The 25,362-nt window shown below is 34.8% G+C and overlaps 3 protein-coding genes across 5 annotated transcripts; 1 reads left to right on the top strand and 2 right to left on the bottom strand.

Annotated features, from left to right (window-relative positions):
- Nucleotides 1-12,965: 12,965 nt before the first annotated feature.
- Nucleotides 12,966-17,220, top strand: LOC7457673 (WPP domain-interacting protein 2). 2 transcript variants are annotated; one of them, XM_024586714.2, is made up of 3 exons: nucleotides 12,966-13,372; nucleotides 13,614-14,826; nucleotides 16,291-17,220. In XM_024586714.2, exons 2-3 carry the CDS (start codon nucleotides 13,641-13,643, stop codon nucleotides 16,998-17,000), a joined length of 1,896 nt encoding a protein of 631 aa, XP_024442482.1. In that variant the 5' UTR covers nucleotides 12,966-13,372; nucleotides 13,614-13,640; the 3' UTR covers nucleotides 17,001-17,220. The 2 variants fall into 2 exon arrangements, with proteins under 2 accessions (XP_024442482.1, XP_024442489.1); XM_024586721.2 differs by having other exon boundaries at nucleotides 13,000-13,372; nucleotides 13,559-14,826.
- Nucleotides 17,221-18,688: 1,468 nt separating this feature from the next.
- Nucleotides 18,689-19,839, bottom strand: LOC7457672 (photosystem I reaction center subunit V, chloroplastic). Its single transcript, XM_002299044.4, has one exon. The coding sequence runs from the start codon at nucleotides 19,434-19,436 to the stop codon at nucleotides 18,957-18,959; it is 480 nt and encodes a 159-aa protein (XP_002299080.1). The 5' UTR covers nucleotides 19,437-19,839; the 3' UTR covers nucleotides 18,689-18,956.
- Nucleotides 19,840-20,701: 862 nt separating this feature from the next.
- On the bottom strand, nucleotides 20,702-25,126 carry LOC7471712 (uncharacterized WD repeat-containing protein C2A9.03). 2 transcript variants are annotated; one of them, XM_002299043.4, is made up of 10 exons: nucleotides 24,998-25,126; nucleotides 23,789-23,947; nucleotides 23,515-23,682; nucleotides 23,342-23,428; nucleotides 23,047-23,181; nucleotides 22,842-22,952; nucleotides 22,502-22,593; nucleotides 22,315-22,420; nucleotides 21,479-21,565; nucleotides 20,702-21,395 (listed from the first exon to the last, which is right to left on the bottom strand). In XM_002299043.4, the coding sequence occupies exons 2-10, from the start codon at nucleotides 23,924-23,926 to the stop codon at nucleotides 20,982-20,984; spliced, it is 1,338 nt and encodes a 445-aa protein (XP_002299079.1). In that variant the 5' UTR covers nucleotides 23,927-23,947; nucleotides 24,998-25,126; the 3' UTR covers nucleotides 20,702-20,981. The 2 variants fall into 2 exon arrangements, with proteins under 2 accessions (XP_002299079.1, XP_024439206.1); XM_024583438.2 differs by having other exon boundaries at nucleotides 24,831-25,087.
- Between the last annotated feature and the right edge of the window lie 236 nt (nucleotides 25,127-25,362).

Here is a 25,362-nt window from a genome sequence, read left to right as displayed (position 1 = left end):
CATCCTTTTGTTCTTTCATTTTACCAGTTATCTCTTTGCTTTAACATATAATACTTCTCTTCCTCTCTGTGTGCCCTTGAATTGTGAATCATCTGTGTGCCCTTGATTTAAGAAATACAGTGTGTGTGTGTGGACTATATATATATATATATATATATTTCTCAACGAGTCATGATCTCTCCCTATCAATCTATGCACCACCGCCACCACTAACAATTAATTAACAAGTGCATCATAAGGGGATGACATAATAATCCTCCCAGCACAATAAGTAGGGCCGGTGAGCACTAAGAAAAAAAAAAACTCCAATCATCCGAACTAATCTGAAATTTTTTAAGATTTTTGAAGAATTCCGAACTACCTAAGATCATTTAGGGTAAAATTAAAAAAAATATTTGGTTTTCCAAATTATATCTTTTGATTATTTATAAATTTTAAAATAAATGAATTTTAATTTTTCTAAAATATAATCTTGTGTAGTCAAATATAATATGAAATAACAATGTTTCATAGTCAGTAGCTAGTGCTAGAAACCACCTTAAATTAAGCTCTGCGTGGGGTGGTTAGCTAGGGCATATGGACATTCCCTTTTTAGCCAGAAAATTGAAGGAATATTCAAAAACTCTATATGATAATGGTTCTTATTTATTAGGCAATACAAATTCAATATGGATATTGCACGTAATAGGTCAAGGTTGCAAGTTTTGGATAAAGGAAACAAGGAATCTATTTGAGAGTATGCTCAGAGATGGAGTGAGATAGTTGCTCAAGTTAATCCTCTTTTATTAGAGAAAAAGATGGTCAGTTTATTCTCAATACTTTTAAAGCCCTATATTTTAAGCATTTAGTTTGAATCATAACACAACATTTCACCAATTTAATAATTATTGCTGAAAGAATTGAGCAGACCATCAGAGCTGGAAAGATTGCTGATCCATCTAAGAAGATGGGTTTTACTAGAAGAAAGAAAGAGGCTAAAGTACATCATGTCAAAAATGGAGGTTATAAAGGAAAAAAAAATAACACAACAATAACCACAACACCTATAATTTTTAAACATCTGCCCCTGTTATAACAAACATGAATTTTACCTCACCTTTCCTTAGGAACTAATCCAAATCTAGAGCAACGCACGAAATAACCAAACCAATAATTATCCACGTAAGAGCTTTTAAAGAATCCAAGAATTACCACCAATACCAATACCTCTAAGTGAAATGTACTAAAGGTTGTTGAGTGTTGGTCAAATTACCCCTATTCCATTAGTCCCATTACAACCTCCATTCACATAGTGGTATAAGCCTGATCAAAATTTAGAATACCATTTTGGTATTGCAAGCCATAATATTGATGGATGTTTAGCATGTAAAAAAAGCTTTTGTAACTTATAAAGGCCGGGTGGATCACTTTTGATAAAGCCCCAGACGTAAACTTAAATCCATTTCTAAACCATGCCTCTAGAAATGGAAGAGTCAAAGTTATTAAGAAAGGAAAGGGAGATGAAAGAGTTTTGAAGGCAATTTTAGAAAACTCTATTAAATGATAATACAAGCAAATTGAATTAGTACTCCAATCAAGACACAGCTTATGAGAGATTTGGGTGAGTTTTGCAAATACCATCAACAATTTGGTCATGATATTGATCATTGTGAGAAGTTTTATGATGAGATGGAAAGAATAATGATCTTGTGTATGTTAAGGCTAAAGAGTGCCAAGAAAGATGTTGTAATTAGAATGATAACTTGTCAAGATTAGAAAGATTGAAGTTTGTAAATATCAACCAATTATGGAAGGACCACCAATGATGATCTTAACCAAACCAGCTTGCATAAATAGTGAGAATTATAATGCTTTACCCTATAATTAAGGGCACTTGTTCCATATTGAAAGTCCTGCTCCTATTTTTCATGTTGAGATAGGAGGATTGACTTGAAGTGGAAGATGACAATGCGGGTCTAATGCCTGAATTTTTCCATCGTCGCACGTAGGTCCAACACTTGATTTCTCACTACCCATATAGGTCCAACACTTGTTCCAAAAATCCAAAAAAAATTATATTCTTTTATAGGCTGTTGTAGAAAAAAATTATAGGTTGTTGTAGGTCTAATGGTTCAACTCATTGACATGACTTGATCGATAATAAGTCACAGATTATGATTAGGAGTGATCAAATTATTCAACTTACAAACATTACTTGATCGATGAAAAGTCATAAGTTGTGATCAGAAGTAACCAAATTGGTTAGATTATTGACATGATTTGATCGACAAATAATCACAAGTTGTGACCAGGAGTAACAAAAAAATTGTCAATTCATTAGTATTATCTAAAGGTAGTAATTGAAAATGACAAAAATAATTCATACCATAGAATAACTAGTTTAACCTTTAGCCTAATTTCCACCCCCCCCCCCTCATATTTTACATGTTTTCACCTTATAAATAAATCATTGATTAAGCACAATAAACTTCTAGCAATAAAAGACAACTGACAATGTAGCTTACCTCAGGTATGATGCTTTATGGTGATAGTATCTTCCTTTTAGTATAACCAATCCCTTGCCCTGAAACCTCTGAAGACTAATTAGAATTTCTAATGACTATAAGGTGACGACTTTGTAAATAAAAATTTTCCCCTTGAAGAACAAAACACCATAAACCTTGTTTCAATATCTTTTTCTATAAAAGTCACTGCGACTTCTACCGAGGTGCGACAAACACTTAAATCTCTCTAACTGGGGCAGGCTCGATAGTTCTTCTAGAAATACTTTAGGAAACTCTCTCATTATTGGAATACAAGCCAATTCCATTTTTCCCTTCCCCAATTCATTTACAAGTGCTAAGTAAACAGGGCATCCTTTCCTCGTTAATTTTTTAGCTGTCATGATTGAAATTAAACAACTAGATACTACTTTCATCTCCCCCCCCCCCATAAATATTATTTGTTCACCATTCAACCCTAAAATAGTTATTGTTTTAGTGAAACAATCTATTTTTACCTGATGTACACTTAACCAATCCATGTTTAATGTTGTTACTTATTTTGGGGTCTCACATAAACAAAAAAAATTAAAAAAAATTAAAAAAATGGAAGAAAATAAAAAAAATCAATGAGAAGAATATACCAAAACGCACAGGAAATTACTGCAGACTAGTTGAGAAAGATCAAAATATACAAGATTGGAAAATTTGATGGTGTATTTTCGACCGATAAAGGCCCAATTGGCAAAGAAAATTTAATTTAAAGAGAAAAATTTAAAATTGGATGTTTAAGGAGTCAATTGAATTCTTTTTTACAAGGTTTAATTGAATTTATTAAGGGCTTAATTGTAAGAAAAATTAATTTTTGAAGTCACTTTAGGCTTTAATTGGAAGAAATTAAAGTTTAGAGGTTGAATTATAATTTTTAAGAGTTAATTTGGTCAAATCAAGACTTCATTGCATAAATATTGAAGTTTAACGGGCAATTAGAAACTTGATTAAAAAAATAAAAAAATCAAGGACCAAACTGAAAAGGACGCGTGAATGTAGAGGTTGAAATTGACCAAATCAGGGGCCAAATTAAAGAAATTGGAACTTTGTTGGTCAATTGAGGGTTGAAATGTACAAATTCAGAACCAAGGACTAAAATGAAAATAGTCGTCAACTTTAGGGCTGACGATTGAGTTTGGCAAGGGTTAATTTGTATGAAATTAGAAGTTATGAGGCGATTATTGGTGCAATTAAAAGAAATTGGAAGAACAAAGACTGAATTGAAAATTTTCAATCCCAAATTAAAGTCGTAAACAACGTGTCATTCAGACTTAATGAATAAAAGGTAAGTGACATGTCGTTCATCATATGACCATCTCTGTTTTTATAGTTTTGGCTAATCGAATTAGCAACTTTAAACGAATGAAAATTGAGCTACAGACCTCCAAATTGAGCAAGGTTAGATCCACATAAAAGGTGTTCATTTGCTCTACCAACTTCCAGTGGTATCAGGTGTCAATGATGTCATAATTGAACAAAGCCTCAAAAGTAAGCAACTCAATCAACCCTGATAGCAACCAATTTGCTTTTCATGTGTTCACATACAAAGGCTCCTCAATGGATTCTTATCAAGGGTTTACAACACTTCCCTCAAGATCAAGAGGTTGAAAATGGATTCAAGACCTTCTAAAACCCTAACAAAACAATATAAATACCCCCTCAAGATATATATATAAAAAAAAAAAGAAGAAGAAGAAGAAGAAGAAGCTAGAAAAAAAAAAGAAAAAAAAATAACCTGTTTGATTTGTCATAATTTTTGTTGGGAAGAAAATTGTCTTAGCCTTTTGATTTGGACCAATTTTGGTCCATTTCTTTGCACATAACCTTTTTTATACATGATTTTAATGGTTTTTAATCCTAAGATTTTGGTTTAGAACTGAAACCCATTTTGATAAAATTGTGATGTTTAAGAGATAATCGTAGTAAATGGATGCTAGATTATCGATCCTTGCATGATTTTCAACCTGTATATGCATTTGTTTTAACCAAATCTGGTTTATTTTGGAACCCATGTTGCTAGGTTCATGTTCGGTGTTCTTGATCTTTTAGTGTTCATCTTCTTTTTTTTATGTTCGGTCCGTTTTGTTCAAGAATTTGAGTTTTTGTGTTTTTTGAGTGTTTAATCTATTTTTTAGCTTTAGTTTTATTTGGGGTTGTTTTGGAGTCAAATCATGATTCTTGATTCAGTTTATGGTCGAAAACAATTTTGGGTCGAGCAGGTCGGGTCAAATTGGGTTAAGGGTTTAAGACCCTCTTGGTTTGTCATAATTTTTGTTAAAATGTTTTTCAGTTTAAGAGTGTATTTGACAAAAAAATCTTAAGTCTATTTTTGATAGTTTGATTACAAAGAAAAATGGGTTTTTGCCAAATAAAGCCTAAAAATATGAAATAAAAATAAAATATTTTCTTTTTTCTTACATATGGCTAAAATCCTAAAGTTTTTTAAGGTTTTTTTTTTAAATCTAAAATACTTAGATATTTTTTATAAAAAAAATATTGCATAGATTTTACAACAAGTTACGTTTCAAAAATATCAAAAAAAAAAATCGTTTTGTTTCTTTTAATATGCGGGATTATGAACTTATATGTAAGATTTATTCTTGATATTAACTAAAAAAACCATAATTTGCTTTTGTTTCTTTTAATATACTGGATTATAAACTTATAAACTTATACGTATGACATATTTATGATATTAAATAAAAAGATAATTTATTTTATTTCTTGTTTTTGGTATTAGAACAGTTAGGTTTTTAACTTGATAAGATAAGGACCTCTCTACTGATGAAGATTTTTCTTAAACCTTAGATAGATCTGTCATAACCCAATTCTGGATTATTCCCTAAAATTCACTTTTTTAAAAATAAAAATAAAATAATAAAATAAAGGCTGACAATGTAGAGAAAGTAGGCAGGAGAATACAACTGCAATTTTGGAGAAAATTCAAGGCCCAATTGTACCCCATTATGCTAAAAAATAAAGAAACAATGCAAATTCTTAGTCAAATTAAATGATTATTGGATGAATTTGTATAAAAATTAAGTCCAATGACATAATTAAATTTTTAATAGGTCAATTTGATTTAATTATGGGCCAAATTAAATTTTAATTATGTTTAAGAATTAATTTGGATCCAATTGAAGGATTTAATTAAGTGCAGGGACTTAATTACACTTTAAATTGGTTAAATTAATTTTATTTAGGGCTTAATTGGTAAAAACTTAAGTTTGGGGCCCTAATTTGGGCTTAATTGAGAAGATTGGCAATTTAAGAGACCAAATTTATTTTTTACCAAGTTAATTGATTGAAATTAGGGACAAAATCGCAACAAAATTGAAATTTTGGGATCAATTAAATGTCAAATTGAACAATTTCACAGCCAATGAGCAATCTGTAAAAGGCCCCAGACTATAGGAGCTTAATTGACAAAACCCGGGGGTGAAATTGAACAAATTGAAAGTTTAATGGCCAATTAAGGGTTATATTGCATAAATCTGAGACCAATGATCAAAGTGCAAAAAACGTATAAATCCGGGGTCCAAATTGACGTTCGGCAGGGGCTTAATCGCATTAAATCCAAAGTTTATGGTCAATTAGAGGTGCAATTGCACAAAATTAAAAGCTAGAAGACTGAATTGAAGTTGGGCAAAAATCCCTAATTTAACCCTAAACGACGCTATTTTGAATTAAAAAAGAAGAAGAAGAAGGGACCAAACGACGCGTCGTATTGTCACTGTTCATGTTCTTCCTCGATTTTGCATTTAATGCCTTATATGTCCACCAAAATTGACAATACATAAACCAAAATGGTTACCGACACCCCTCAATCCCCGAGTATAATCCGGTCAGGCCTATTAACATAACAGCGGCCCTGACGTCGGCCTAAAGAGGCCAACTCAGGCAGCCTTGAACTGTTAGATTTGACAATTCATAATGCCTATTTTGAATCAATGGTTGGAATCCTTCCCAACCGAATCAAGGGTTGAAAGTTTTCCCCTGTGTAGAGAAGATTACCCTCTTCCACCTCCTATAAATAAGGGTGGATTTCATAGATTGAGCATGAAGGAAATCAGGTCCAAAAATCAGCTTACTGCCCTGTTTTTTTTCCAGCCAACATTTCTCTCTCTTCTTTCTCTCTCCCTGCTGCTTCACCCCACGGAAACCTTTCTCCTCCACCAACAGACGACGGTTCAGCCTCCCCACGAACCTAAATCCTCACCAATAGCAGAACAACCACCGCGAACTCCTTTCTCTCTCCTCTGCAAACATTTTTCTTCTTCCTCCTACAGTTGACTCTGGCCACCATTCCCTGAGCAGATGCCTCTTGAGCCATCGGTCGAACCTACTCTACGTCCAGACCACCACCGTGTCAAGTGGCCTTCTTCTTCTTCTTCCTCCTCCTCCTCTTCTTCTTCTTCTTCACCCTCTGTCCGCTGCATGAACAATGGACGTGAGTCAGGCTTGTTATGGCCCAGCCCGAATGTATGGGTCGGTCCCTACCCAAAAAAGAAAAGAAAAAAAGATCTTTTGGGTCGAGTTCGGCCCAACCCTTCTTTGGGCTGAGCTCAGCTGGGCCGCCCCAACCCATATATTTTATAATATATCAATATAATAATATATTATATATTATTATTAATATAAAAAACAAAAAATTTCCAAACAAAATAAAAAATCCTTTGAAAAAATTTGTGATTTTCTCACATATTTTCCACCAATTTTGCATAATATCAGGTTTGTATATTTACACTGTAAGATACAAATCTAATATTAAAATACTTGGTTTTCTCCGAAACTTTTTTAAAAATTTTCAAAAATTAAAAAAAAAACTCAAAAATTTTAAATTAATTTCTCATTTAAAAAATAAATAAATAATTTGTTTCCATGCATACGGCTAAAATCCTAAAATTTTCCAAGCATATTTTCTTAAAAAGACAAAAATAATTGCTCCTCATGTTTTGAAAATCTAAAAAAAAAAAATAGATATCATAACCAATTTATAATCATGCATTAGGGTTTAGCCAAAATATTAAAAACCTTTTTCTAATTTTTTTTAGGCCCAGATGTAGACTTTAAACCTTTGGGGGTGTAAAATTACACCTTCAGGTAGTAAAGATACAAGGTTTAGAAAATATGATACTAAATTTTGACTTTAGAACGGTTAGGACTTTATCCGATAAGGTAGAGACTCTCTTATGAAGATAGATCTGCCTTGAAATTAGAAAAGACCAATAAATAGAAACCTGACCTAGAAAAACAAACAAAAACAATGCAGCTTATCTTAGGTAGGGTGCACTTGGGGTAACACGTTTTCCCCTTGCACAACTAGTCCCTTACCCAGACTCTCACAGACCATAAGTTCATAGTGACCATAATATTCAGTGCGACTCCTTAACGTTAATCATAATTTTATGATTAAACCCAAACTCATTTCCTTTCATAACAACACCACACCTCATTAGGAAGCACGATAAAAGCCTCTGTCGTCGTCGATGACGTCGCGGCGCCCCCCGCGACAAGATCAACAATTAGTAAATATAACATTTTTTTAGTTTATAATAGACAAATAAACAATGCAACTTACTTCAAGTAAGGCGTACTAAGGGTGTTAATACCTTCTTTTTATACAATCAGTCCCCTTACCCAGACTCTAAGATTAGTTAGGGTTCCTAGTGACCAAAATACTAGGTGATGACTTATATTCTCTCTTTTTTATTGATAAAGGATAAGAATTCATTATCCTTTCCACCCACATCATTCCCGATAATTTAGATCCATGAGGATGATCGACGCAATGCCACACACATGCAACACCTAAGATAAGATCAAAATCATCTAAATTCAAAGGCATTACATCTATCCTTGTCTCATAACACCTGATAAACAGTACTCTAACCCCTTTATATACATCATCAATATCCATATTTTCTTCGAGGGGTGTATTAAATGTTATTCCCACATCCAATTTACTAGGTAATATAGGCGGTTTATTTGTAATTCAATTTGATATAAGAGAATGACTTTTCCCATTATCAAATAAGGCATATACCAACATAGTATCTAACAAAAAAATACTTGTTACAACATCGAGTGCAACTCTTACCTTCTTTTGAGTCATGTGATACACCTTCCCCGGGGTGTCTCTGAATGCACTCGGAACACAATGAGTATTTAGGTCTCCTATGTTCACTAAACCTACCATAATTAGTTACTCCCTGCTAACCGTGGACTCTAGAAAATTAATTGGCCGACTGACTACCTTTCCCTTTTTTTGGAAGGGGAGGGCTACTAGTGGAAAATACAAAACCCTTATTCTTTACTTCTATAGACAGTCCTTGTTTAGCTTCTTTCTTTTGATCATCCTTGATCACCTTTTCCATAACCAGTGCAGCCTCTACCAACTCTTGCATTGTTTGAAACTACATAGTCTCTTTAAATCCTGTCGGAGCCCGTCTCGCAATCTCTCTATACGATGTTGTTTGGAAGGAAAGGTAGGTAGAGGCAAAAATAGCCTCTTTGCATAAATTCATAACTATAGAAATCAACACAATCTTCCATATCCTATGAACAATCAATATAAAAAAAATACCCCCCCTTCCTTGGTACCCCTAGGCCGGCACTAGAACTAAAGAAAAAGGGCAATTATTTTTCTTTAATTGCTTCAATTCTAACTTCTCCCACCATTTAATTATCCTCATCAACATGATTTAAATGTCAATTAAATAACTCAAGCAAGAAACTCCTTAGATCCCTAATTCTCTCCATAAAAAAATCATGCTTAACTACTCAACATACATAATTTAATTTAATTTGTTAGAAAAAAAAGGGTTATTACCTTATAATGTCTTATAATGTGAAGGATTCAAGAAGAAAAATGAGAAGAAATGGCTGGTTTCTCCTTACTTTTCCTCCTTCTAAAGCTTTAAACTCCCTCAATTTGTGTAAACAACCTTCATAGATCTTCCAACACTCCCTTTCAATCCTTTGATCAAGAAAATTTGTGTGATTTATGGGAATTTTTGCAAGAAATGGTTAGGTTTTTCTTTCCCTCTCTTTTCTCTAAGTGGCTGGTTGTTCTTAGCTTCTTTAGAAAGCCAAGTGGTCCTTTATATGGTTACCACAATACCTTTTTAGTTAATTTTTGGATGTTTTTCATTCCATTAAATCTTTTTCTAGGTTTGTTTTGACTATGAACCGTAACCAAAAGTTTTAGTCCTTGACACCTAGATTTAATTATCAAACACCATTCTCTCATATTTATTTATTATTCCATCACTATTTTTATTTATTTTCAGGGTGTTTTCATAACCTAACAATGGGATGATAAGATATTACAACAATTGGAAATTGATACAATTCGAAGAACAGCCTGTGTAAATTAACGTAATGTTTCTAGAAACATATTACAACAATTTAGAGTGTAACCTATAAATCTAACTTCAGCTTATCTCACATCAAATTGATATTACAAGACCGACAATGGGTGTGAAACTCTTAATCCTCGAAAAAGGGAATGGAGGAGGGCATCCCTTTTATCTTGTAGCCCAGAACCTATTAAAGAAAAACGATATAAAAAAGTCAAATGGTGACAGCATGAGATTGAGGGAGCTTCACATCTGCTATATAGTCTCTAGAGAGAACATGGATTCCAAACCAGTACTAGCTAGTATTTTTCATTTTCCTTCACAATATATATTCCATAATTAGTCAGCATTTGGCCGACTGTTGACCTCAAAATATGGCACAATTCTTTTATCGTGAGAATGGCTAGCGTAACGAAGATGTGTGTGTCAGTACTGAGATATATTCAAGTTTTATGCGTTTGATGACTAGGTTGTAATTTTTGGCGCTCAATTTAACATCTCTGAAATGCCAGAGAAGACTGATGAGAAGCAGGGCAGGCTGCTAAGAAATGCATACAATGGAGCTAGGAAGCTGCGGAAGAAGCTAGGAAACAGCAGCAAGGTCATGGCCGAAATCCCAGCAGCAAGCTCGATGGAAGAAGCGAGTGGGATTTTAATTAGCAGCAGTGAGTCGGCAAGTAGAGGCAGATTCTTGCGAAAACTGGAGAGCGAAGAGGAAGTATCCTACAAGGCTACAAGGAAAAGAAAGAAGAAGCAAAGTCTAAATTTAAGAGGCTTTATATGCACAGAGACAGACTCGAGGCTAGAAATTAAACCGGGCAGTCCTTGGACTTAAAAAACTCAGAGTTCTATTGGTTAAACTCTACTGAAAGGCTATCAATATTGAAGTTTCGACGAGCAAGAAATAAAACACCAAACTAACACATACTAAAAACTTTTCTGAACCTAACTATTCTGAGGTATTTCAGTGCCATCCAGCAGTAACTTTCCACAATTTAAGTCTCTTTTGGCCAGACATTGTATGCTAGCAAGCTAAAACCTCAGGTTAGTATCGTTCGATTATCAATTAATTAAAGAAAGGGAAGAGACCAATAATTTTGATTTGAGAGATCTGCCAGAGAAGAATAGACATTAAATGTATGTACTCTATAATGCTGAATATAAAGAAAGAAGCACACACACATCTAAAAGCTTTAACCTAGGAAGAACAAGAGACTCGTCAAATTAACTATATATCCATTCTCAGATTCATATATATAGTGTCGTGTAGAATTCTAACAGATTCATGCATGAAGTGACGGATAGATAGCAAATTTTATGGCTTTGATCATATATATATATATATATATATATATATATATATGTCTTTCAATCTTCCTTTGGATAAAAAATCGTGTTCGATATTAATGGAGCCCATGCACGATCACAACAAGTATAAAAAAAAATATTCTGATTCCCTCATAACCTAGGGTTTCTTTCTGATATTCTTTGTCTGCCTCTTTTTGGGAGGGAACAGTTAATCTAGTGATCCTATCTTGAAGATTGAAGATTGAGTTATCCTTTATCCCAAAGTACAATCCATTAATTCCATTTAAAAAAAAAACTCCAAGTTTTGCCTTTTGAATTCTATTCTTAATCTTCAAGATCTGTAACAAAATCCATCTTTAAATATTAGTTGATGACATGATTTAATTACTTCTTAGGAAAATAAAATTGAAGTTACAATTTTTATAGCCACAAAAATAGAACTTGGAAATGATAAAAAGCTGGTATATATATATTTGAACCCCGGTATACTTCTATATATATATATATATATATATATATATATATATATATATATATATATACTGCATAGTCTTACCCCAATATTTCACAATTCATTTAAATCTTAAGAAATTACACTAATCATCTTATATAATTATAATTTAGTTGTTTTTATACTATCTTTCATCTTTTAAAAAATTATAATTTATATTTTTTATACACGTCAAATAAATTAAATTGTAAAATAATTTAGGACGTGTAGCAAAACTTAGAAAATAAACTATAATTTTTAAGAACACAAAGAATAAATATAAAATCAACTAAGTTATAAAATAGTTAGATAATTTTCCCTTTAAATTTTTATTTAAATGAACAAATTAAGTAAGTAGGATTATTTCATAACCAATATCTTATTACATAGTCAAATCAAGTGGACATCATCATTGATAGACACGACAAATATAATTTAAATGATGTATGTGAATATTACCCTACAATTAATATGGTGTGTATAGAAAGAGAAATTAATTTGATTCTGGTAACAAGGCAAGAAATTACAAAGAAAACCAGACAATTCAAGCTGGTAACCATACAATATTGGATTATTTTTATATTCGAACCATGTTGTATATATGTACCATATGTTAAGGGGACAATAAATAATAATAATAATAATAATAATAATAATAATAATAATAATAAAAGAGAATTAAAAATAAATTCTTTTAAGATTTTAACTTATAATATAATTAAAAGAAGGAGCACTCTTTCTTAAATATCTTAACTTTTTTTTTCTTAATAAAAAACCCCTCAAGATTCCAACAAGAGCCGACAGAGGACCCATGAAAAAGAAAAACAGTAAACAACACTCAAACCATGGTGTTTTATTTTGATTTGAGAAAGGACTGGCTTTGGAAATTTTATTTTATTTTGAGTTTTTTTTTTAATTAATTGTTTTTGTGGCAATTTTATTTTTTATTATTGAATTTTCTATTATTTTTTTTCATGTTTTTAAAACTCCGCATCAAAGAATTGCTAGCGATTACTACAATTCTTTTCTTTTTTAAAAATAGTGTAATTACTTACTTAGCCCCTGGCCCAAAAAAACACGAACAGCTAGTAAAGGGTGTTTATGTCTTTGAATTTTTTTAAGATTGTTAAACGACCTTTCTGCCCTTACAACAAAGGGAAAGAAAGGGGAGAACCCAGGGGCGATTTCGTCTTTTCATGTGGTTCTTTTGGTTGAATATCTATAGTTTATCAGTAAAGAGCATAATGTTAGCAGGAGACCGACACTTTCGTCAGATGAGATCTCAGGGTGGTTGTTAATTGATGTTTTAGTGTTAGAAAGAATCACAGGTGGTGACGGTGATCAAATGGCCAGCAATGCCCCACTTGGACACGTTGGGTTCTTGGGCCATCCTTACCTCTTCCATGTGGCCCTATCTTCCTCTCTCCACGTTCATTCTTTTCTTTTTTTTATTTATTGATATTAATTATTTCTTAGAAAATACTACTACTACTAGTAATCGTCAACGAATAATTACAATTTCATTCCAGCCACGCCAGGACGCACTGCCTCTGTACGAAATTGCAAGTTCAAGCACAGTTTATGGTTTCTATTTCCTTTTGATTTTCCCCATCATTCCATTCACCTTTCTTCTTCAATTTTCATTTCAAAGCTTCCATTTTTAATTTTATGGATATAAAAAGGTATATCCTTTTATCTTTCACTTTTGTTTTTTTCCTTCAATAATATCTCACTCTTTTGAATTATGCTTTCTTTTGGATTTGTTTAATTCATTTAAATCTGTTCATGGATAGGAAAATTGAATCATGTTATCAAAAGGGCTATTTGAATTTGATGCAAAGTGTTATATATTTTATTCTATTTTCCAGATTTTGTGCATAATACTGCTGGAATGATAGTTCTTTGTTCTTGATCTTGATCCAGAGAGACTACCCTTTAAACCTCTGATTTATGGATTTGGAGAGTGAAAGTCCTGCGCTTGAATCTGTTGAAGATAGTGAATTAACCACCACCATTCCATCCACAACCCCTGACTGTCCCTTAGATCATGGTGATGGTGATGGTGATGGTGATGGTGATAACAGTAAGATAAAGGCTAATGGATCATGTTCAAATGGGATAATTCATGACATGGGTGCTAATGGTAATGGTGATACGAATACATTGCCTCATGATGGAGAAGTTGAGGAAGGTGTGGGAAGTGAGCAAGTGGGGAATTCAGGGAAGTCACCGCCTTCAACGGCCATATCTCCTGCTGGAGGGTCACCTCCGACTAAGGGATTTGGCTTGAAGAAATGGCGGCGAATTAGGAGAGATGTTGTTAAGGATGCTAGTGTCGATGCAGATAACAGTAAAGTTTTGAAACGAGTATTCTCTGGTGCTGTGAATCCGGCTGAACCAACAAATTTAAAGCCGGTTGAGGTCATGCAAAACAGCGATGGTTCTTTTGGATCGGCTAATCTATTTAGAAATGTGGCTCTTGGTGATGCGTTTGTGACCCGTGGGTCTAGTTTGGAATCTAGATTTATGGTTGCATCTGCTTTCACTGCTGGCATGGATTCTGAGAATAGTGAGGATCGGAGTAGCAAGTCCTCAACAGCAGCTAGTGCTCCTAGGGTGAGGCATGACCTGCCCGCAGTGTCAGGGTATGCACGGGACAAGAACAGGGTGAAGAGTTTGAGTGGGAAGGGTGTGGGTAGTTCAGCTCAACAGGTTCAACAAGGGAAGGGATGGGTAGAAAACGGTAAGAAGCCTAGAGGAGAAAGGGTCAAAATCGAGAAGGAAAACTCTCATTCCAGCATGGAATCTGATTCAAGAAGCTCCAACTTTGTCTTTATGCAGGGTGATTGTTCTGTGACCAGTAACGGAAAGCAAGGTGGAAGGTCAATGATTTACGACGGAGAAAACAGCGATGAAGCCCATGCAGGTGAACAACAATTCAGCGGGGAAGTACATACTGGTTATGGGCAGGAGAATGTTGGAGAAGTTGAAGATGTTTCAGAAGATGAATTAGCTGCGGAAGCATCTTGGACAGATAAGGGAGAAAAAAGGGTTGATCACCGACCCTCGGCAGATCAGGATCAATGGGTTGAGTCTATACTTTCTCTCCAATCCGTGCAAAAAGCTCTTGAAAACGGTTGGTTTGACTTTCTTTTATCGGATTCGATAATCCTTTTTTTATGACGTGTTTTATATAGGCCATTTGTGTGCTATCATATATTGTATTGTTGATTTGCAGTTGTATCATACCTCATAATTTGTTTTTGCTATAGCTGTTTGGTTTTAGAGGTTGACAGTTTTTTGTAGATAGTCCTGTAAATGCTTCTTCCAGGTATCTATGTAATTGTTTTGCCTTTTCTCCTTATAGACACATACCTAATCGATAGTAATCAGCATTTTTCAGAAATGTAATTGTCAAATTATTGAGAAGCATGGTTCTTAGAAGGAAGAGCAGTAGCTCAGCGTACGTGCTATCAATAGGATTTTGGTGTTATTTTACTACACATATTTCAATTTGAAGGTAGAAAGATTTATATTCCAAGACTAATCATGTTCCTGCTGTTTATTCCTGTTACACATTCAAAGATTTGTATTTTGCTTCGTACTTGGTATAACTGGTTTGCACTAACTGGTTTGCACGAGGACATATGGTTAGCCAGTCTTTTCTTTGTGATGTAAATATTGATCTCACGCTTTAGGTTGTGTTCTAACAGGCTGAGTGTTTCTTTCTCTGTCAGTATCTGTTTTTAATTGGAACTTGCATCTTCAATCCAAAACACAAATGTTAGGGCAGCCAATAACAATCATCTCCCACTGGCTGAATGCTTCTTTCTCCCTTTATATCAATTTTCAATCTGGAACTTACATTTCAAATCCATTTTCTTTCTTTAGTATTGAGGAGGTGGGGTATCCATCGTTGGACTTGACTAATCCTCCACCAACCCAGGCCCAGAGCCCTCCCTGCAAGAGATGTGCCTGGCTGAGCACAGTCCTTAAGGCCTGCAGCTGATGGTCAACATTGGGACTTGCAGTCTGTGGAAGTCGAACCCTACTGTCCTACTGCTATTGTTTGTTTAAACTCCACTTACCTTTCTAATCTAAGAAAGCAGAAGTTAGGTGATTCCAGTAAAAACAATTATCTCCCTTTTATGCAATTCAGGATTTTTCATCTGAGCCGTTTAATTGCCAATTACTTTGAAATTAATTATCGTTTTATATTAAGTGTTGCTTGGAAGCAAGATACGGGCTTGAATTACATGGTCATCATTTTGAAGTGGCATTCATAATGTATTCCAGTCTGGGGCACACGGTGTTTTCGCCCCATTTTATGTATGGAATTGATCCATGTCTTAGGTAATTATGGTCAGTCTCCTAATTTGGGTCACTTGTCTGGTGTTGAATTGGTTCCTGGTGTTTCCCTTTTCCCTCACCTGTTGATACCTCTAGATAGCATTTATCCTTTCATTCAAGTTTTTGATGGCACATCTGTTGCATCAGATAAATTTGTTGTGGATGAAGACCTTGTGTCCATTTTCTGCAAGATAAAATGGAAAGGTAGTATGATAGCATAGTTAACTGAGTTATATGTCTTCTCTTGCAGAGGTTCAAAAATTGGGGGAGATCGGGAAGGTTAGCAGTGTAGTGGAAGATTCCTCTTTAGCTGATCCAGAAATCCATGAATCGAGCTTATCTGACAAGTTTGATTCTGAAAGTTTCAAAGAATCAAGTTCATTGGAGTTCCAAGTATTAAGCTTAACACAGAATGTAAAATACTTGGAAAGCAGCCTGGAGTTGACCAAGGCTATGCTCAAGATGAAGGAGACGGTGGTTGCTGAACTGGAAGCCTCCTTGAATGGTGACAAGTCACCGAAAGAAGAATCAGCGAGTACCGCGGAATTGCAACAAGAGAAATCTAGAGAGATTGAGAACGAGCTTGAGGGCCTTTTCAAGCAAAAGATCGAGGCTGAGATTAAGTGTCTGGCATTAACAAGGAATCTGCAGAAGTTGAGACTTGCTGCAGGTGATCAAATCACCCTATTTGAGGAACAACAGGCTCTGGCTGGTGAGCAAGTGCAGATGCTAAATAAGCTAGGAGAAGCAGAAATCAAGGCTGCGTCACTAAAGAAACAAGCGGAGCAGCTAGAAAAATACTGTGGAGATGTTTTAGGGACCGAAGAGGTGTTTAAGATGCAGAGCAAAGTATGTAAGGTTACTGCATGTTTTTTCATCCAGTTGATTTTGCTTTTCTTGGTTTTTTGGCTATTAGTGTTGCAGTTATCACCCTCTTCTGGGGTGGTTGCGCCCACTTAAATAAAACAACAGGTCTTTCTTCTCTGTCCATTCTCAACATCTGTAAGCAAAGATTGGATATCATATTTTCACGTAGAATGTTCTCTCTTTTTTGGGGTTGGAGTAGACGATGGGGTTGTAGTTGTAACAAAGTCTTTGATTTTCGTTGTCGCTCTTGTAATTCATTTCTTCTTATATTTCTGTTGAGTAAAGCTCTTAAGATGATAGGGTCTTTTTATCCTTTTCCTTTTCCTTTTGGTGATGCCCCTTTTATGAGTTGAAGCTCGGATTGTATTCAAGTTGATCATGTTTGATTGATAAAAACATGGTTCCAAGGGGGGAATTGGGATTTTAATTTCAGGTTATTCTGGTGTCGAATGCCAACCATGCAATGGTGTTGAATCCTTGGTCTCGTATAAATGTCTAAATGAAACTGATGGTGCTGCTGCTGCTCGATGACAGTGAATGGAGCTGCTTTCGTTAGGTTATTGTTTTTGTTCCTTCCTAGCAGCAAGGCAAATCGATCTTCTTGTTTTCTTCTTCTAGTTTCTTGGAAGCAAAACTATTAGTAGTTGGCTGGTGCTTGAAGCTACCTTAATTGCAAAGCCTCTAGTTTACCAAGGAAGTACAAGCCGAACATGCAAGATTTGGTGCATGTCAATGACGAGAATCAAATTAAAAATAGGTGCTTAGTTAGTCCTCCTTGAGTATCATAATTAAAATTTAAGTGTATACTTCTGGACTAGAATTGGAATTTAATACATTTTTTTTATACAGCTAAATATTAGTCGTTATATTAACTTTTCATTTTTAGTAAAAAGCTAATTAATTATTACTTGTTATATTCACCTAAAACTAAAACAATAATATAATTTCTAAAAAAAAAAGCTTAAATAATAGAAAATAAGCTTCTTACTGACCCCAGCGAACCTCTTTTGGTACTTCCTAATTCTTCTACAATTCCCTTCTGTTTCAAGGCTGCAATCGTCTGTAAGACTTTTCTCACTATCTTGATCTAAAGCAGCAGTTTTAAACTTATCTTCTGAGGATCTAGTCTCAGCTGCATCACCATCACCATGAAATTCAAACCCTAATTCTGATTGTAAAGAAGAGAGATAGTATTACATGCCATCATCAATATCTTCTTTATCCTTTTCCTTCTTCTTGTATCAAAATTCAAGATGATATTTTTTTTTAAAATATTGAAACAATAATATATTGGATCAACCCAAGTTAACCTGGATTAACCTTTCGAATTCATGATCCGAGTCATGAGACCATAATAACCCTATATAAAACAAATTATGAAACTTGATTTCTAATAAACTTACTATTGAATGATGAAATGAAAATGTTAAGTTTGTCTTGTTGAATGGAGTATAATAGAAATGTTAAAGTATGTCATATAAAATGGTGACTAATGATAATGTTTGACTTTAAAAAAAGATCAATGTCACATAATATTATAGTTAAAAGCTGAAATATCAACCTCAATATTTACTGTCGTCACTTCAATATTTACTGGTATTACAATGAGAAATATTATATGCAGGCAGATCATTAATAGCATAACATAAGAAACTCTTAGACTTATTTTAGTATGATATTTCAGGGTTTTTTTTTTTTTTTTTTGCAATTTAATTTTGATATTTTTATTGATTAGAGTTTTTAGTACCTAAATATTAGGTGAAAATATTTTAAACAAGATGTTGAACAAGAAACTAAATATATTGTTTTTCCTAATCTTTTTAATTATTGTTGTGATACCGTGCGAAACCCTCGGCCATAATTTTTTTTAAAAAAATTATTTTGGAGCTTCAATTGAACATCACAAGGCAAGGAAAGGGAAAGATTACACATATTTAAGATGATCATCCGAACCTTAAATTTCCCACAAAAAAAAAAAGCCTCTCTAATGAACCACTATACAAGGTTTACACAAGTGAAGCACAATCAATTGAAGGCAGAACAATAAATCTAAAAGCAACATGGGAAGCTGGGATCCCAGTCATAGCCATTGCTGGCTGTGGCTAAGATGTAGTAGGCAACAATATGGCCAATGGATCCCCAAGCAAGAACATCAACAATGTTGAAACCAACTGGATCATTTGATTTCAGGAGGCTTACATATTCCTTGGCACGCTTATCTCCTGCCTCAAAGTGAGTCAAACCATTCTGCTCAGGCACTTGTTTTGCCACGTTCTCCCTTTGGAAGTTAAAGAACACAAACCTTCCCAAAAAGAGTGATACCCCTGTGCTCAAGCTTATGACCAGTGATGGGTTAAGCTCTGCTTTCACAGCTAAGCTCCTTTTTGGTGCAGCGGTGCTGATCTTGGAGAGGGAGGTGGTTTTGGCCCTGGTGAGGGGTCTAAGGCCTTGGAATGAGAGGTTGGATGGGGTGAGGTTGTGGTGGTTCTTTTGGATAGTGGGCGTGAAGAGCAGGCTAGAGGTTGCCATCGGTGGAAGTGCGCCTGCCTTGTGAGTTGAAGAGAGGCTTGGATTATGAGAAATCTGGAGATGTTGAGATTGTGCAATGGTGGATAAAGATCATATATTCCACTAGTGGTGGTTGAGATATAGAGTAGCCAAGGGAGATTATGTTGTGAGGATGGAAATGATAGCAGGAAGATTGTGGTTGGTGAGCTGGCCTTGCTTCATTGGTTCTTTGTGGATTAGAGATTTTTGGCCCTAAATGCGAATGGTGTCCCTGGAATTTTCACACCACTTTCATAATTGTCTAGCCTCCAAGGACAAGTTGTAAAAAAATTTGAATGTTTGCCCTAAACTTGGAATATCCCAAAATTAATATTGGAGATAAACTATGTTTATTATTTATAAAATAAACAAAGCTTCTTCTTCTTTTTTTTACATTTCTATTTGATTTTTTTTTTTATCTCTGGTCATACAAACAGGCACTAATCAAGAAGCCAAAAACAAAACCTAGTCGGGTTGCCTTTTCTGCTTAATCAAATATAATTAAATAGACACTCACGTTCTCCCCAAATCACAAGTCACTGCTGTTCTAATCCCATCATCAAACTTTGGTATTGTTCTTAATTTGTTGATCATCTTGAACAAAAGTTATGCCGAGGTTACAAGAAACAGTTCCCTAATGGAAAATCATGTGTAGATCATACATTGCAAATTGCTACAGGATGAAAGTTAATTAATAAACATGTTTATAGAGAATTATCAGAATAAAGGATCTGCTGCAGATGCTACTACCAAATTCAAGGTGGTTGGTTGCTTATAAAGGGTTGGTCCAAAACCAGTAAGAGATCAAGTGTAAAGGAGAATTAGACACTCTATCGGTGCCTTTAGCCTAGAAGAAAAGGAACATAAAAATAACAATGAAACTGGTGAAAGGTAAAAGTAGCAGTCCTGATCATATGATCAGGAAGATGATTAATTGGACGTTTGTAGGAAAAGGTGCCATCAACGTCTTAGATTCGATACCAGAATGGGAGGACCTGAAAGGTACCTGTGCAAGGGATGTCGCCTTGTTGTTGATAACTTTCTACGTTTCGTCAAGAATTGCATAGCCCATATCAGAAAGCAAGTTCACTAGTGAATCTCAAATAATTAGGGGAAAAAAAGATTAGTTACGATCATTAATCTCCTTTTCACCTTGCAAATTGCAAAAAGGTGAAGCAGGAAACCAATCAGAAAGACGAGAAATCACAAGAAATAAGATCACTAAGACAATGGAAAGTGGAAAAAAGTTACAAAATGTCCTCTACCTGAAGAAGCAGAAGTTTGATTTCATTTTGTTGTTCGCATTGAATGTTACTTTCTAGCCTCCTGTACATACCCTCCTTTCTACACATCTTATAATAACCCAACAACAGTGGCACCAAGACTAATAGAACCACGAGAACCTAAAATTCCACAACAGCAATACATATACACCTAAACCTTATTCTACATTGTATGATTTTATTGTGTTCCTCAATTGCATCAAGGAAAAAAAAAACCATACCAACACACATATCTGCAGTCAACTCAAACAAAGGAGTCAAGGTATGAATAGTTCCGGCAACGGCCATACTCAAGGAGGCTACCATATGTGCGATCCCACACTCCAATGTAAAGAGCCTCTGTGTCAGGACTGAATGACACACCAGATATCTCACCAAAGAAATCAATCTCCTGCTCCTTTTCATACCCATTTTTTGCATCATAAACATGCACAAAATCTGCAGGCTCAGCCATTGCCATATATTGGCCATCAGATGTGAAACGAATTGATCGAATTGCACCAAGATTTCCCTTCAAAACAGCAACTGACTCGGACAGGTTTCGAGCATCCCAAATGCGGCATGTTTTGTCCTGGTTCCCAGTAGCAAAGGTGACCCCATCAGGATGCCACGCTGATGCAAAAGAGAAATCCCAATGCCCAGACAAGGATGCCACTGTCTGTAAGCATTCAAAATTCAGATTACCACGTATACTATGCAGAATTCATATTTGAAAAGTTGATGGCCAGGAAAGACAAGTACCTTTCCAGTGCTGGAGTCCACCAACATACCAGCTGGGTTGTCCCCGACAATTGTTAGAAGCTTTCCATCAGGACTAAGGGAAGTATGCTGCATACATGACACAAAAAACATGATATTACCATCAAATGTTTCTATGCATGTTCCAGTTGTTAAAGCAATCTGGCCTCAGCCACCCCTTCTATCTTGAAACGCAACAACTACATCATCATGCCTCCCCTTGCAAAAACATAACTCAAGAAAACAACATTTATACAATCAAGCAAAATGGACTCAACATTGCAGAGACAAGGAAATAATATTCTTTATACAACAAATTGTCAGCATGCCATCAAATTAATATCATAAGTAGCTGATTCCCTGAATGCTTGATGTGTCATTCCTCACCCAGTGCCTAACAACCACTCGGTGAGGAGGCTAAAGATACAGCACTGATAACAGTTGAATTACTTCATATGGAGCAACCCTTGCAGAAAGATGCAACAATAAATTAAATCCCAATGTATGATCCAAGAGCAATAAATACAAGGCTCAGAACCAGTTAATCTAAGAAGAAGACCAGACATTTTAGGTGCAGTACTAATCTGTATTTGTGGAAAACAAAATTTAGATTTATTACTAAGATTTGATCTCCTCTTTCTATAAAAGGAATCCAACCTTTTATCTGGAAGGCCACTAATTCCATAATACCCACCTGCATGTGGTGATAGAGGATAAACTATGAGTGGCATTGTTAGAGTAATCGGTGCAAGAGTTCCAAGTATCACAAATTGTAGAACATGGGTTACAAATACAAGAAATAACATGGCCAATAACCAAACTGGGTATTATTTACTCACATTCACGGGCCAAGGAAAACAGAAATGCTTTGAGAGCTGATATTTCTCCATATCAAAGTCTCTCACTCCACAGTCATTGTTTGAAGCAGTGAAGTGAACTGCACCACTGGCAATTTAAACAGCAAAGGTAGGTTATTTCTGCATTGAAACGTTATAGGCCACCATCAGTACAATAGAAAATAAATACCTTGGACTGTCATAAATCTCAACAGCGTTGGTGATGGCATTATCATCATAAGTTGTTCTGGAACAAAAGCTTACTCCAGGCCGATCTAGATGCTGCATTCCAGAAAAAAAAGCTTGATTGTTAGCCTTTGTTTGTTACTACCAGAGAAATCATTAAAATCAAATCTGAGAGGTGACATGATTATAGTTTCCAAAAATCTTAATGAAAAACTTTAAACTTCCAAGTGACAATACAAGCAGATAAAGTACCATCACCTCATACAAGTGGCATTTATCTACTAACAATGGTCTCTTACCTGTTTCAAGAAAAAGACTTGCAAAAGAAAGATTCTTGAACTTACCTTGCAAATAAGTTCTCCCTGGAACCCTCCAGCAACTAGCAAATTACCTTTTACTGCTAGAGTACTAACTTGAGTCTGTGTGAATCCTTCCAACAGACTTCCAGGATGTTTCTAGAAGACAGAATAAATTGATCAATTTCATGGAAGAAATCAAATCTAAATATCAATCTGCATCACAGCTAAAGAAAGTGTCACGAAAACTGACCTCAGTTGGTGCCACATGTCCAGAAACATCAAGAACATCAGACTTGCTGCAAGTTAAGGAGGACCAATGAGTGACAGAGAAATTTGACATGAGGTAGACATCATGCTTTGTTGTGGCCCAAACCAAGTTCCTCAACTGCATCACCAAAAATCACAGATAAATGTATGTCAGTCACTCAAAAATCACAATTACTTCATGCTAATCTTCACTCAATCATAAATCTAAAAATCTACTAGATGCTGACTCCATGATTTGTCACAATTTTCGCTGTAGAAAAAACTGGCTTCTCACTAACCTGAAAATGAAGAATGGTTGATTTGACAGATCTAGAATTTCGTCTAAACTCATAATACAAGCCCCCCTTTTTAGTAATTTTGCAATCCTGCATGCAACAAAAGAGATTATGAAACTGTTGAAGTAATCTTGCTGACACGGAGCACTTAGAAAAGAGATGAAATCAGAAATCACCTTTCTTGAAACTTCCCCAGAATGGGGTATGTTCTCATAGTTCTTGTATTGTTCTAGCCTTGTTTGCCTGTATTTCTCTCTAGTAACACTAAGCCTTTCCCAAGGAATTCCCTGGATGTCTTTTCCATTTCTAGCGTCGGCAGCAGACATGTCAGCTACTTTGTTATTCTGCAGCAGAACAACACAAAATGCTAATTTCTCTAAACCACCAAGGTAACAGTGGCAATAATTGTCTAGGATTGCCTGTAAGAATAATGTTGTAGAGATCACAAACCGGGTAGTCATATTCATCAACATCAGAGTCTGAGCCCATCTCCCTAGCACGAAATTCTTCGTCCATGTCATCATCAACATCTTCCATTTCATATTCATCTGCCATGTATTCAGCATCATCCCCTTGGTAATGGGACATATTTTACTAATGATTCCACACCTACCCAACAATATCAACTCAAGCCAATCAGTCACGCATCAACAGGAACTAACATAACCACAAAGCAAAATTAACACAAAGACTAATTGCAGAATTTAAAAAATTAAAATGCTTGAAAAATAGTAAAGCTGTAGATTTGTTGTCTATAAGAAAGAAAGGATTACACAAATGTCCACATGTAAAGAGCACATAATTTCACACGTATAAGATGTACAGCAAATTTGAAGCAAAAAACTACTAAAACAGACCATCCAGATATATTTCCTCATATCCCATGATGATACATTGAAGAAACAAACAATAACAATCATTTAATCAATGAACAAGCTAGTTTTCACTGCTTGTTGGAACACAATAGGTACTTGAGGTGGAATTAAATGTTAAATAACCAATAACAATTGCGCTACGACAGACACTGACCAAATATAGCAAACTAATTCACAACAAAAAAAAATAGTAACACCCAGGAACCAGTAATTACAGGGTGGCACAAAAAAGAACAAAGAAATCAACCTATTCATTTAGGTTAACTATTAATCTAAGCATTCGATAAGTTAGGAATTACAGCATTCCATCACATCTCTCTAAAATGCATTAAACTGAAATTGATTAAAAAGCAATTAAATCCTACAAAAACATTTCCAGGTTCCCCATTTATATTTTCAATTACTTGGTAAAAATCCAAAATTAGCTCATAATTTCTCAATTCCTAAACAAAAGAATATTACTAAACAATCCTGGTACCTGAAAATCGAAACCCCAATACACCAAAACACAAAATGAATTTCAAAGTCCCAAACTTTCAACAAATTTCAGTAAGATTACGAGAAAAAATCAAACCCCAGCTTAATTACGATTACAAATACAAAAAGGGATCACAAACCTAGACCATGAGAATCGATAGAAACCCTAAAGTGAGAAACTTTATAACCAAAAAACCGAAGAAGATGAAGAAGAAGGAATTGTGATAGAGTCTTGGAAGTCAGTAGCAAAATTGAGGAGCATTGAGATCGGGGAAGAGAAATAGGGCATGGAAATGAGAAATTGCACCTGCGTGTGAGAGTTGCAAATTTGGGGATTGGAGAAAGGAAGCTCCTTTTTGTCGATCTAGAGAGAGGAAGAATATCAGAGACTAAATAATAATAATAATAATTTAGGTGGATGGATTATTAATTGTTTGTTACCCTTAATTTAGTACTGTACTACTACTAAATTATGGTTTTATTGTTTATTTATTTTATTTGTGCAATGAGGACAAGAATTAATTAATTAGTTTATAAAATCATAAATAAACAATTCATTCATCTAAATCTACCATGGCAATGTAAAGATATATTTTTACATGTCTCTAATCTCATTTGTTTGCTGGAAAGTAATTTCTTTTTAAAAAGTGAATTTCAGGAAAGTGAATTTCG

This window comes from Populus trichocarpa, chromosome 1 (genome assembly GCF_000002775.5).
Source record: "Populus trichocarpa isolate Nisqually-1 chromosome 1, P.trichocarpa_v4.1, whole genome shotgun sequence".
NCBI classification, from domain to species: domain Eukaryota; kingdom Viridiplantae; phylum Streptophyta; class Magnoliopsida; order Malpighiales; family Salicaceae; genus Populus; species Populus trichocarpa.
The sequence above is the reverse complement of the archived record's forward strand: the minus strand, read 5'-3'. Positions and strand labels throughout refer to the sequence as shown.